At 35.2% G+C, this 13,547-nt stretch overlaps 1 protein-coding gene across 1 annotated transcript in view; it reads left to right on the top strand.

Moving 5' to 3' along the window:
- The window catches only part of RASA2 (RAS p21 protein activator 2), a 43,785-nt gene that overhangs the window by 26,158 nt on the left and 4,080 nt on the right, over positions 1 to 13,547 (top strand). Inside the window, exons 8-20 of the mRNA XM_079315655.1 lie at positions 161 to 237; positions 1,589 to 1,687; positions 3,744 to 3,900; positions 4,999 to 5,147; positions 6,453 to 6,567; positions 7,028 to 7,102; positions 7,765 to 7,888; positions 9,269 to 9,375; positions 10,382 to 10,468; positions 10,562 to 10,639; positions 11,106 to 11,179; positions 12,366 to 12,472; positions 12,756 to 12,838. Of these exons, the coding sequence (XP_079171781.1) occupies positions 161 to 237; positions 1,589 to 1,687; positions 3,744 to 3,900; positions 4,999 to 5,147; positions 6,453 to 6,567; positions 7,028 to 7,102; positions 7,765 to 7,888; positions 9,269 to 9,375; positions 10,382 to 10,468; positions 10,562 to 10,639; positions 11,106 to 11,179; positions 12,366 to 12,472; positions 12,756 to 12,838 (1,332 nt within the window). The remainder of the gene's footprint in view (positions 1 to 160; positions 238 to 1,588; positions 1,688 to 3,743; positions 3,901 to 4,998; positions 5,148 to 6,452; positions 6,568 to 7,027; positions 7,103 to 7,764; positions 7,889 to 9,268; positions 9,376 to 10,381; positions 10,469 to 10,561; positions 10,640 to 11,105; positions 11,180 to 12,365; positions 12,473 to 12,755; positions 12,839 to 13,547) is intronic.

The raw sequence follows: 13,547 nt of genomic DNA, 5'->3' as shown, positions 1-13,547 counted from the left end.
CTGGCAAAAGGCAGAAAAAAGCAGTTGTTTGTCAACTGACCTTTTTTCTTTGTATAAGGAGCAGTAACTATTTATCTATGATAGAGGCAGGGAGGGTTTTCTTTGATTTTTGATATCCATAAATACAAAAAGTGTGTTAATAGGAGGAATTTACTTGCAGGTAACCAGATCCAGCAGTTACACCAAAAAGTCCCAGTTTCAGGTGGAAGAAGAAGATATTGAGAAACTAGAAGTCAGGTAAGTTATGTGGATTAGAAAGGAATATAATAGAATTATTAATAAATCATACTATTTTATCATCAAGACAATAAATACCTGTTTTCTTAGTGTAGCTCCAGAGAATTACTGATCAGACTTGTAGAAAAGATGATGTAGAATTTTTTTTTTTTACTTGTATTTCTTACTGAAGATGAGTTTTTTTTGTTTTGTAGTAGTGGTTGAATGTATCTAGCAGCCTAAACTTACTTCATGTGCCTCTGAGTAAAGAGATATTAATACCTTCTATCAAATTATACTAATTTGGGCAGAATATGGATAATAGAACTTGTACTGAAAGATGCCAGCATACCTGATCCTTGTCTGTAGTATCAAATATAGTTGGCTGGTTTAATAAAAAAAGAGGGAAAAGCCTCTTTTATGAGATTCTTACAATTTCACTTTGCTTTTTAGAGGAACATTTGTGTTTCATCTTTTCCTTGCAAACACAAATACTCAAAGTATGTTCCCCTTTTCTGCTGTTTTACACTCAGAGCAGGTCTGTCTGCATTTATGCAATGTAGTTAGAGCTGCAGAGAGCACTATACTGAGTTTCTTTTCTTTATTGTGCTCCTGCACATACATGCACCAGATCTGCTGAATGGCAGAAAGTCTTCAAGGCCACCATATGTTTCCGAACAGGCATCAGAAGAAAAATTTAGCACTTAATCCAAATAGCCATTACAAAACTAATTTGGTATGTGCACTTTTAGCTATTAGCTTCATTAATTAGAACTGTATATTTCATTGTAGATGCAAATATATTTAGAAAAATAGTCATGCCCCAACAAATCTAGCTGTCTTTTGTTTTTGTTTTTTTTTTTGTTCTTAACAACTGCTGTCTGTCAGAAATGTCAGAGAGGTAAGAAGTACTAGAACAAACCCAGGGTGCATGTCTGGAACCTGATTCTGTTTGAGGTTGTAAGTGTACGAGCTGCTGCTTGGAAAAACAAGCGCATGTGGTGGTGTGGTATTGCAGTGTGCCAGATTCTAGCAGTTAGGTAGTTATTGAAATATATTGGTTAAAAAGTTCACTTGAATTACCTGAGAAGAAATGTGCACAGTTTTGGGGGTGGAGACAGTGCAGAACTCATACATGGTGCCAACACCACTTTTATTTACTGATGCAAGGTCTGCAAGTCTTAACTTTCACTGTTTGTTTTCTTATCTGTTCTTTATGGGTTAATAAGCCACTTGTTTGAGTCTTGAATGGAGTGAGATTTCTAACATTTGCTGCCTGCATGCATGTGAATTAGTGCTGTAAGGCAGTTATTATAAACTTGCTTATTTCTCTCTGGGAGAAAAGAAAATTAAGCTATGTTCTTGTTTTCAGGGTTGACCTATGGAATAATGGGAATCTGGTACAAGACATATTTCTAGGAGAAATTAAAGTTCCTGTGAAGGTGTTAAGAAATGATTCCTTTCAAGCATGGTGAGAAATGGTGGTTCGGAAGTAATTTGCTTTTGTCTTGCACATTTTCCCTTGCAAAGGATATGCTTTATTCTACCTATTCATTAAACCATGTCTTCCTGTTCTAATCTAGGTAAAATATATTTCTAGAGTTTCCCTGTGCAGTAGATTAACCAGGTCAGCAGGTGTATTTAGCTCTGCTCTTTCCTGTCTGCACACAGTCACAGCATAGTTGGTGTGTTTGAGGGGGAAGTGTGGCGAGTGAAGGGAAGATGGACTGTGACTGTGGTTTGGTTGCTGAATTTCAGTGATCTGTGTGTGCTCTTCAGCCTACCCACAAACCTGGAGCTTCTCAGAATTGCATCACCTGTAATTAAATTCCTAAGTCAGATTTCCAGAATGATTGATGAAGAGTTTACTTGATCATTAAGTACGGGATTTTTTTCTTCCTTGGGGAGGCTCCAGAAATATCTTCTAGAACCAGCCCAACATCATGTCAGGGGAGCAGGCACAGGAGCTGGAAGGGGGTGGGGTATGAAAGGAGTTGAGGAAAGAAACACTTCTGCATGGGGTATCTCAACACCCTCCCTTCCAATGGGCAGGAGCCCATCCCTTGCTCCTGTACTGTCCCAAATGTTTAGCAGCAGGAAGGGATGAGTGCAAGGGATTTGAGTGCCTCCAAGGGTGTTAAATATTCTGCTTTCAGTGAACCTTTCAGTACACGAAAAAGCATGGAGGAGGCTCTTTCATATCCACTCAGAATACCCATGGGAAGGAAGTGTGTTAATAGGAACTAAATGTAACAGGTCTTGGCCAGGAACCATTGGCTCTGCTCCATGTACCCACCTCAGGCTCCAAGTGTCTTGGATGTTGAACCGAGACTCTTGGTGCTTGAATGTGATCCTGTTGGAGTTTGTTTCTTACACAGTGGTGTGTTGCAGACATGGGCTTGTTCTGCCAGTGTCTCATCAGCAGCTGTATGACCCTATTAACATAAAAACAATTTTGTGTTAACAACCTGCTGAGAGAAAGATTGTATCAGCATGGGCTCATTGCCAGTGAGCTACGTTTGTGTAGATTTTTGAATTGGCCTAATTCATGTCTAGTTCTCTTGAGTATGTCTGGTAATATGCTTTGTAGACACACCTTGCATTGCACATCCTCATGTCCAAGTATGATCTGCTTATCAAAAACAGTTCTGTGATTAAAAATGACAAATCTTTTATACTATTGCTAATTTGCATAATATGGTTTTGAATGCAGCTGACGTACAGCAGAGAAATTATCTCTACTACTAAATATTTGGAAAATAAGCCTAAGAATAATGTTGTTAAGGAGAAGTTGTCCTGGTAAATGAGCTTTATTTTATGTTAGCATGCCTTCATGGCCACTGCATCTGATTATGAAAAAAAAAAAAGTCTGATCTCCTGTTTGTAGAAGTCCAAGTATACGTGATTGTAAAAGAATATTTGGAGATGGGATTTGAGTTTGTTGGGGTGAGTGTTGAAACTACTGTGACACCCACTTGGAAGCTGTTAACATTTTTGTAGGGCTGCACCTCCTATTGGAATACAGTGAAACTGCAGCCAATGAATTCATGTATTTTATATTAAGAGTAGGAAAAAAATCTGCTTTTTCCCTATATCTTGTTTCTCAAGATTGGAGCCTGTTAATATTATTAGTTTTTTCTGGTGTCAGACAAGACTATTTCAATTCTTCATGCTATCTCTTTCACCTGCAGTATTGAACACCCTAAATATAACCTAGATGTAAAATGAGATGGCCCAGTGTAATCTCAAACTATTCCTGCTAACCTACAAAAAGTATATTCTATTTTACTCTTTGCATAGATGTGAGAAAATAAATGTCAGTTCCATTATGTATTAAAGATGAATTAAAAGCTGCTCATTTTTTTACTTTTGTGTCTCAAGGGCAGGGTTTTGTTAATTTTTTGCAGGTTTTCAGATATAATGTATGTATACTGAAATAGTTAAATGTGATACTTTGCTTTATTATGGAATTAGTCAAATGAATGAAATAGATATCTAATATTTTATAATTGTCCTGTTGCTTACAGGTACTTACTTCAGCCAAGAGAAAATGGAAACAAGTCTTCTAAAACTGATGATTTGGGATCACTTAGATTAAATATCTGTTACACTGAAGACTGTGTACTTCCATCTGAGTACTACACTTCTCTAAGGAACTTGCTGCTAAAATCCTCAGATGTTCAGGTTGAAAATCTCATTAAAGTAAAAACTAAAAACAGATTCTGCTGTTGTGAGACAATATGAATTACTCATGTCTAGATTATTGATTTTTGTCTCTTTGTGGTAATTACATCTGTCATACCCAGATGAACAGCTTCTAGAACTTTTACTTCTGCTCCAAAGTACCAGGATTTTCTTCTTATTTTAGAAGAACCAGTGGAGACAGGGAAATAACCTGTGCTATGTGCCTGAAGGAGATAAAATACTTTCTTCTCATCGGTTGCTCTTTTCAACATTGTATTTTCCATTGGCCTGTCTTAGCTTCTTGGATTTAGAGGTTTTCCAGGGATATTGATTCATTATTGACACTGAAGGGCTGATAATTAACAAAAGGGATCTACTTTTATGTCAAATTATATTTCTGAATTGCTTCTGCCTTCCCCAGAATGTTGATCAGCTGAATTTCTCACCAGGACATGGTGACAAGGAGGGAAGTGTGGTAGAAGGTTTGCATAACATTGGGACAGGAATGAAATAATAGTAACCAGACTTTGTATTCTTAGGTCTTTAACAACTTTTCATCAACTCAGTGTTAATGAAGTACTGACAGAGTAGAAGAAAGATAGAAGAAGCAGATGTGACTGAAATTTTTGCTGGCCCATATTCTAATTCTGCTTCACTAGACTTCAGTAATAGCTGAATTTATAGATAGCAGCTGTCTTTTCCACAATTGAGATTTTATATTGAAATTCCCAACTGTACAGTGGCAACAAACAGTTTGTCCCTTGATTGTAGTTTTAAAAGTCCTGTAAAGATACATGACATTATAGTAAAACAATTGTTTTCTGCCTCTAACTAGGGTTTGTGACAAAGCCATAGTTTAACCCCTTAAGGGAGAATGAATAGGATGAGTAGTTTCTGTATTTATAGAGCAGATAAAATTAATTTTCAATTAAGTATCTCTGAAATTGAAGCTTTTAATTGCTGTGTTACACAGCAAATATTGAAACTTTCTGTTAACAAACTATGTCTATAGTCTCATTAGATTTGATATATACTTTTTCAAATACACAAAGAACATGTAACTATTTTACTCACATTTCCTGCTCTGCTCTCTCACAGCCTATTTCTGCATCTGCTGCCTACATTCTGAGTGAAGTGTGTCGAGACAAGTGCGATGCTGTGTTGCCTCTGGTGCGGCTGTTGCTGCACCACCAGAAGCTGGTTCCCTTTGTTGCAGCAGTGGCAGAACTAGATCTGAAGGACACCCAGTATGTATTTCATGTTTATTGATCTCATGATTCCTAAAAGTAATCTTAGGGTTTCACAAGGCTTCATGATACAACACTGATAAGTAAGTCCTTTGGTTTTCTTTCTGTCACGTAAAACTGACTAAATATATTCGTCTTTCAATGCTAGTTTTTAAAAACATTATTTAAAAACACTTTAAACCTGGATGTCAGAGTTAAGGGTGCTAGACAGTTTGTTAAAACTTTGTCTTAGATTACATTGTTTTTATTTTAAATGTCTTTATTTGGCCATTCTTCAGTTTTACTGTGCATTGGATTGGAACTTGTAAGCTTAGATGGAGCTTAATAGACGGAACATCTTTAAATTGTTGAAAATCTTATGTCCTTTAACATGTGGCTTAAATGAGGGCTACTCATTTTCTGCAAAGATGCCATGTAATTAAGAATGTGGCCTGCATGCCTTGCAAGCAGGAAACATGGGAGTTTTCCAAGTAGCAGCATATGTTCTGTGAATTTACAGATCTGTGGTTAAGAAAGAAATGAAGCAGCTGTGAGTAGCAACCACTGCAGTGCTGGGTCATGTCCAGTGGAGGTGTGGGAGAGATTTTGTCACCACAGGACAGTTCAGTTCAAAGCATTTCATCTTGATTTAAATAATGCAAGACAGCTTAACTGTGTAGAAAGAGGTGACTCATAGAAAATCATTTTCTAAACTGCATTTTAGTACACACATTCCATTGTAATTGAACTGTAACAAAGGGAGCTTAAACTAAATCTCTCAGATTAGAAAGATACACTTTGCACAGCTGGCTGTCAGTTTTCTTCACCTGCTGTAATGAATAAAAAAGTAAACTTGGATTAAATATGTTTTGGCTTAAGTGTCTGGGTTTATTGGTGTAGTGCAGCAGTGTGCTGTAGCTCCAGATTATTTTTCACCACGACTACTGGAGGAGGAATTGTATATTGCTGAGGTACAATTTTCATTATTTTGGAATTTTCTCCAGTTGTTCTTTCTCGTGTTCCATGCTGTAACTTTTTTTACTTTGTCCATATATAACTAATTGTATAAAATTTCTTAGGCTTTTTCTAATAGTTTCATTTATGTTCCTGTGTTTGGTAATTGCTGTAATAATATTCTTGTTTATACTCTTTGTGTTACTGAGTGCTGTTGCAAGCTTGGTGTATACATTCTGGAATTCCTGATAGAAATATATGACAAATATTTTTTTTAATTAATTATTTAATTGCAAGATAGAGTATAAATTGAATTTTGTAACAGAACTTGTTTTTTCCCTATTCAAATGTATTTTCTGTATTTTCTTACAGAGAAGCAAACACAATCTTCAGAGGTAACTCATTAGCAACTCGGTGTGTAGATGAAATGATGAAAATAGTGGGGAAGCACTACCTAAAAGTCACTTTGAAACCTGTTATTGATGAGGTAGGTTATCCTACTGAAACTTTTTTGGGGATGCTCAGCCCTAAAGGATACCCTGTGGTATCCTTGTCTGTTGGATAGGCATTCTTGTTTCAGTTCTGTGGTAGGAATCACTCAGGGGAATCCTAGAGGAAAAATTAAATTGAGCAATAATTAATTGGTTAAGTTTAGTGGGAGGAGCTGTGGTTTGGTATTTACATTCCAGATACTTCAAAATAAACAGTCTCTGAAAGTTGTTCCAGCCTCCAACACATTGCAGAATTTGCCCACGTGATGCTTTATGTAATCAATCCATTTGAAAAGGCACAAACAAAAGTGAGAATGATCATTGTTTGTTGTTAGGGATGGTTAGGACCTATTTACAATTTTATTCCTAAATCTAAGAACCTGGTTTTAAATGGGTGCATTTCCATACTTTCTGTCTGAAAAATTGAACTCCTATAGTTTTGCTTGTTTGTTTCAGATATGTGAGTCTCCTAAACCCTGTGAAATAGATCCCATCAAATTAAAAGAAGGGGATAACGTGGAAATTAATATGGTGAGTTTCCCAACTGGTCTCAAAATCTGAAAGAAAAGCATTTTTAAAAGCAGGTCTTTTTAATGGAAAATGAGTAATTCATAGTAGCAATGTAACTGTTTTCAGAGTAAACAAAGAAAAAGCTGTATTTTATTACCCCTCTTTTTGAACACAGCAATGAAAAAGTCAGTGGAAAATGGACAGAGGAGAAGCTAAAGATGAGTCATTCTTTTCAGTGTTTTGGGTGTTTTGATTTCTGATGTCCTGTACTCAGCATCTAGATTATGATGTATCTAATTAGAGCTGCTCTGGCATTTTTCATTGAAGTTTTGCTGGCTGCTTCCCTCTGACCAGAGTATGCTGATGTTTAAGGTAGTAGTTGCTGCAATAAAGTTAACATTCACTTGATATACATAGACAATGCTCCTTCCTTGTTGTCAAATTACAAAACCAGGTATTGATAGGTAGTTTATATTGCTAAACAATGCTTATATACTTTAATAAATATCATTAAACTACCTTTTTATAGTAGTAATGCCATATAAACATTATAAGACTTTTAAAATATGCACTGTACTAAAATTCAGTGTTGATTAGTCAGTGTTATGATTGTGCTGAGATGGAAAAAAAAGGAAAATGTGAATGTTCATGGTCTGAAAAAATACCTTTTTTCATAATTGCAGGAAAATCTTCGCTATTACGTGGACAAAGTGTTCCGTGAAATAGTGCGCTCGAGTATAAGTTGTCCTACCTTAATGTGTGATGTTTTTTATTCTTTGAGGCATCTGGCTGCCAAAAGATTTCCAAGTAAGTGTTCTCTAAAAACTTCTGAAAGTAGTGTTCAGACTGAAAACTTCTGCAATTGCCTTATGGGGATTGTTAAAATTCTTGTCCAGAGCTGTGCCCTGAACATTGGCAGCCAGGCATTTGTTTTTCTGTCAGGCTGCAAGTCATAGTGAAACTTAGTGGTCAATCAAGAGGCATTTTTTGTTTTCTGGTACAAAAGTATATAGCAAGTCAGAAACTGCAAGACAGCAGCAAATGAAAAATCATCAAAAAAAAGTACGAGATGATAGAAGAAAAGCACAAGCAATACAGGAAGTGATTTATTTGAAAGATACTTAAAATTTGTCACAGCTGTTTTGTTTATTGCTTCAAAAGAAAGAAGATGTGAACTTGAAAAATCAATTTGGCATTTGCATCTTTACATGAACTATCACTCTGATGACCAGCGTATTCATAACTTCTGTGAAGTTAGCTTTAGTAGTGCTATAGCTGAATTAGTTAGGGGTAGTTTTGAGAAAGGTGGCTAATAAAAATTATTTAATGGATTTGTAAATATCACCAGTATTAGAATAGCTTTATTCTTTCAGAATGGTTTTAATATAGGAGTAATGTAGTGGGTCTGAAATACTCATAGTTCAGTCAACTAAAATCTGAAATGTCCTGTAATAAGCTACAGGTGAAGAATATATTCCTCATAATGTGGAACATTTCTCTGATTCATGTTTATCACTGAAACTGTGCCATAAATTGATCTAGTTTAGACAGGCCTTTCAGAAAAGCTGACTTACTAGAACATATTGAAGTGGTTGTTAGAGTAAGAATGTGATCTCACTGTATTTCCCAGTATAAAAGTAAATATATCCAAAATATTTAATGGGAAAAATCTCATTTGCATAATCAAAATTATATAACAGCATGGGTTTATGATGCAACTCAGAATTGCAGTTATATTTGTTCCTATGTGTTGACTGTATTTGTCATGCAGAATTAATGTATTTGAGTTGTCAGTGAGTAGCTTTCCAGGTGAATAAATCCAATAGCCCCAGAGTTCAGAGGCAGCTGCTGCAGTGTTTTATCTCTGGGTGCAGCATCCAGCCAGGCCAGACCTAATCAACTGTGTATGTAAATGCTTGCAATCATCTCATCCTTCCAGTGGAGCTGATGACCCATTTGTATGGGAACTTCTTTTCAGATAAATAAGCAATAAACACTCCACTATAAGGAGAACATTTCTTACCATGACCACCTTTCTCATTTCATGCACTTCATTGATTTTTCTATTCTATCTTAAAATATAGATGTCTCCTCTGATGTTATCTTTTTAAGGATTTTTATGTTAACTGTCTTCATGATTTCCTGTTAAGTTCAGTGCATGTTACATTTCATGGTTTTTCTCTGCAGATGACCCTCATGTACAGTATTCTGCAGTGAGCAGCTTTGTGTTTCTTCGTTTCTTTGCTGTAGCCGTAGTCTCACCTCATACTTTTCATTTACGACCTCACCATCCAGTAAGTCATGTGAAGCTTTGTTCTGTTCTATTCATACCGTCAGATCTTTGCTGTGGGAAGGCATAAGTTGCTTTCAGTAACTGGGAAATAAGATAACTAAATGTCTGTAGGTTCAGTTTCCAAGGGAAATAAGATATTTGCAATTCTTTAAGCACCAGATATTTCAGTCTTTATGGGAAGTTATCAAATGATGTGGAAAAGCTTTCAATATTAAAGATGCTGTGCTTTTTTTGGGAATGTGCTTCTTGGGTGAAATAGCAACATGACTGAGGGTCCTTTAAGGTATAGCCATAAACTGCCTTGGTTCTTTCCACCAAGGAAGTTAAATATCCAGACATTTATTGCTATTTGGGTCTTTAGCAGAGGTTGTAGTGTTCTCCAGTAATTGGTTGGTGTATTTATCCTGGACTCCACCAGTTGCAATGGGTTGACAGATTTTCCATTTTCATTTGTCAAGTAGATATACATTACAATATCAAGGAATATCAAGATTAAAAAAATTCTATTATTTTTCACATTAAATACAGAAAATTTATGAAATCTGCTGCTCCACATGTTATCATTATTACCTTATCTTATCTGCTTAGATGAAAAACATGCACTTACTTAAATTCATTTTTTTGCCATTATCCAGTTGTTTAAGTAAAAAAAAAAATTACAGAATTTTAACACTTGAGGGTTAAACATCTAAAAGGGAATATTGGAGGCACTTTTGGAGGCCTTGAACAGGATTCAAGGGTTTCAGATGCTTTATAGGTAAAAATATTTCCCCAGTACTAATATTAAATTCTAGTCGTAGTGACTAAAATATGAAACATTATGCAGTAGCTAATAAACTATATAATATTTCATATGCTTTTTTTTGGGGGGGGGTGGAAGAAAAGGAATTAAGATGTACCAAATTTACTACATGGTGTAATAACTTTTTTTTACATTTTAATTTTTTCAGCAGTTTTACCTGGATCTGTGAAAAAAATGTCTTCTATATTTTGTTTTGTTGTTTTAGGATGCACAGACTTCTAGAACATTAACTCTTATATCAAAAGCCATCCAGACTTTGGGGAGCTGGGGAAGTTTGAACAAAACCAAACTTGTAAGGCTGTTAAAATTATTTTTCCTTTCAAACATTCTGTTTATTGAAAGTTCATATGAAAGTTTATTTACATCAATATACTTTTACTTTCAGTCAAGTTTCAAGGAGACATTTATGTGTGAGTTTTTCAAAACATTTCAAGAAGACACATTTACTGAATCTGTTAAAAAGGTACCTTTCAACTGTATATTTTTTTATTGTTTATGTCTATCTGATCAATCTTCATTATTAAAAGGTTGTGTTGCTGTTCAGTTTTCCACTAGAGACAAAAAGAAAAGTTATGGTCTGTTTCAGACAAAAAAACTCTCAAACCATCAAACAAAATAGCAAAACCAATACAGTCAAATACACAAGAGTTACACATAGTAAGCTCATTTAGTTTAAAAAGTAAAGTGTACAGTTTTTGAAAGAGATTTTATTGGCTTTGCTGTTTAGGAACTCATTAAATAAAGCTTGTGTGACTTCTGCACATCCCTTGTTATGTTGTTCCAAGGCCCTGCCATATGTTTTCATCTGTTGCATTAAATAACTGTTATGTTCAAGGAGAAACTGTACATTTTTATTTTCAAAATAGCTTTTGGGGATTTTGTTTCTGAATATTGTATATTTATATTCCCTGTGGTTTTTTTTCCTTTAGTTCCTGGATGATGTTTCCTCTACTGAGAGTAAAGAGCCCAGTGGTGTAAGCGAGCCAGTACATCTAAAAGAAGGGTGAATACATCTTCAATTTATGTTGTCCATACCAGAATTGACTTCAATCTTTTTTCATTAATGCCAGACTCAGATTAATGCTTATTGAAATTTCTGATATACTGTAGAAATTACTGTATTTGTAATTGAGACAATTCTTAGAGTGTAGAATTAGTTTAAAAGAACAGCTGCAAACTTTCATAACTCATCTTTTCAATACTTTAAAAAGTAATTAAAAGCAGCTGAAAATCTATTAAAGACTGTCTGCTTTACTGTCACAGTTCAGTGTGTGCTCTGTGATGGTTTTTGAGGATTGTGAAAATGTATTTTAAAAGAACATTATTAACCTGGAATTTTTCTACCTCCTGTATAAGCCTAGCCAGCTTAATGTTCTACCTTTAAAGTTAGATAGAAAACTACCCTGTAACTGAAATATTTAACATTTAGTGATAAATGCTATTATATAGATTGAAGTGAAAGTTACTCTTCCTAAGAAATGAACTGTCTTTTGCTTGATGCTGATCAAGAAAAGGTTGATTTGAACAACATTCATGGGGAAAATATACTGTAATTTATTTGAGAAGCAGGTTTATAAGAAGAAAACATTTTTCTGTGAAAAAGGCATCCGAATTTCAAACAAGGAAGAAACATATCTCTCACTAAGATACTGAACAGAAATTAAGGAGGAGATGGTAGTGGATCAGCACTTGGTTATAGTAATAAGTTGATGGCTGTTGTTCAAAATAAAAGAAAAAGTTAGCAATGAGTACACTTAGTGTTCTAAATGCAGTTTTCCTGCCCTTGCTATTGAGCCATGTCCAGTGTCATTTCATTGATAGTCAGTTTCTGATCCAGGTAAGGCCAAGTACAATGACATGGAGAAAGTGGCAGGAAAGAGAGAGTCTTGTAGTTAGATACACCTTATTTCCTTTTGTGAAAATTTGGAATTCTTGATCTGAATAAGTTATGTGTCCCCTCCAAATTTACTGCTGCAAGCACTGGTCTGGACTGTGTGTTTTTCAAACTCCTTTCCTGTTTTTGGAACCCTATACACAATCACCATATTGGGAGGTAATCTTGAGGATCTGTTGTGAATGAGTAGTAGGCTTTTTTAAATGTGCAATGGAGTTGGTTTTTATATGGCTACATGATGAACAATAATTTATCTCAATAAATGGTTGCATTTGATTTGATTCTGTCTTTACAGAGAAATGTACAAAAGAGCTCAGGGAAGGACTCGGATTGGTAAAAAGAATTTCAAGAAGCGATGGTTCTGTCTAACGAGTAGAGAATTCACATACCACAAACAGCAAGGTAAATAATGTTTATTTTACAAATATTTCTATTTTTCAGTATTGTCTACGTGTTTGTAGCTTTTTTCTGCTTTTAAAAGTGCATAATTTTTTTCTTTTCCTTAAATACCTATGATATATTTTAGTTATTTTTGCCTTGATTAACAGAGGTTTCTGTCTGATTCTTGCCTATCTTCAATAATAAAAATGCATATTTTTAGAGCCTCAACTGCAATGTCAGTGCCCTGAAATTATAAAACAGTTCTAAAAGATTGCTTCACTCCTCTGTTTACAATTTTTTACAGATAAAGAACCAATTTTCACTATTCCAATCAAAAACATCCTTGCAGTGGAGAAACTTGATGAGAGCTCCTTCAACAAGAAAAATGTGGGTCAAAAGATAGTTTATATGTAATTCTTGATATGTTCTTTAAATATAATATTGTCATTAGCTTACAGAGTTAATGAAACCCCATTACTAAATACTTCAGCAAAAAGTCTTTTATGGATCAGGAGTAACAAGCTGTATGCAGTATCTCCGAGTACTCTCAACAGGAAAATTAACCTGGAAATTTGGCTATCTGCACCAAGTTTTCTGACTGATTTTAACTTTGCCTCCTTTGCCAAATTTCTGGAATGAAGGTTAAAGCTATATGACCTTATTACAAAGCACTTGAAATTATATTATGTACTACTAGAAATGTATTATTACCAAATTTGTATTTATTCTTTTTGGTGAGAACTTCTTTCAATCCCTTCATCAGCTAAGACAGTTGTCTGTGCTTATGGCCCCATTCTGGCCCTGAACACATTGGTTATTTCTGTTCTTACGTCAATCCAAACATCTGAGGCACTGATAAAAGAACTGCTGTCACTAAGGGCAGTGATGGCTAAAGGAGAGACTTCTGGGAATCTTCTGTTATGTCAGGATATGAAGCATGAAGGTCATGCTTTGTGAAATCTGGGGTTACACTTAAAGATGTGTGGATGAAGAGGATAGAAGATGCATCCTGTTCTAATCCATAAGGGTTTTTTCTTAGATGAGGAAGTAGCGTAGACAGAACACAGGGAGCTGATCTGGTGGGGCTTGTCTCCTC

The sequence above is a fragment of the Erithacus rubecula genome, assembly GCF_903797595.1.
Source record: "Erithacus rubecula genome assembly, chromosome: 11".
NCBI classification, from domain to species: domain Eukaryota; kingdom Metazoa; phylum Chordata; class Aves; order Passeriformes; family Muscicapidae; genus Erithacus; species Erithacus rubecula.
This window is presented reverse-complemented; position numbering and strand designations above follow the sequence as displayed.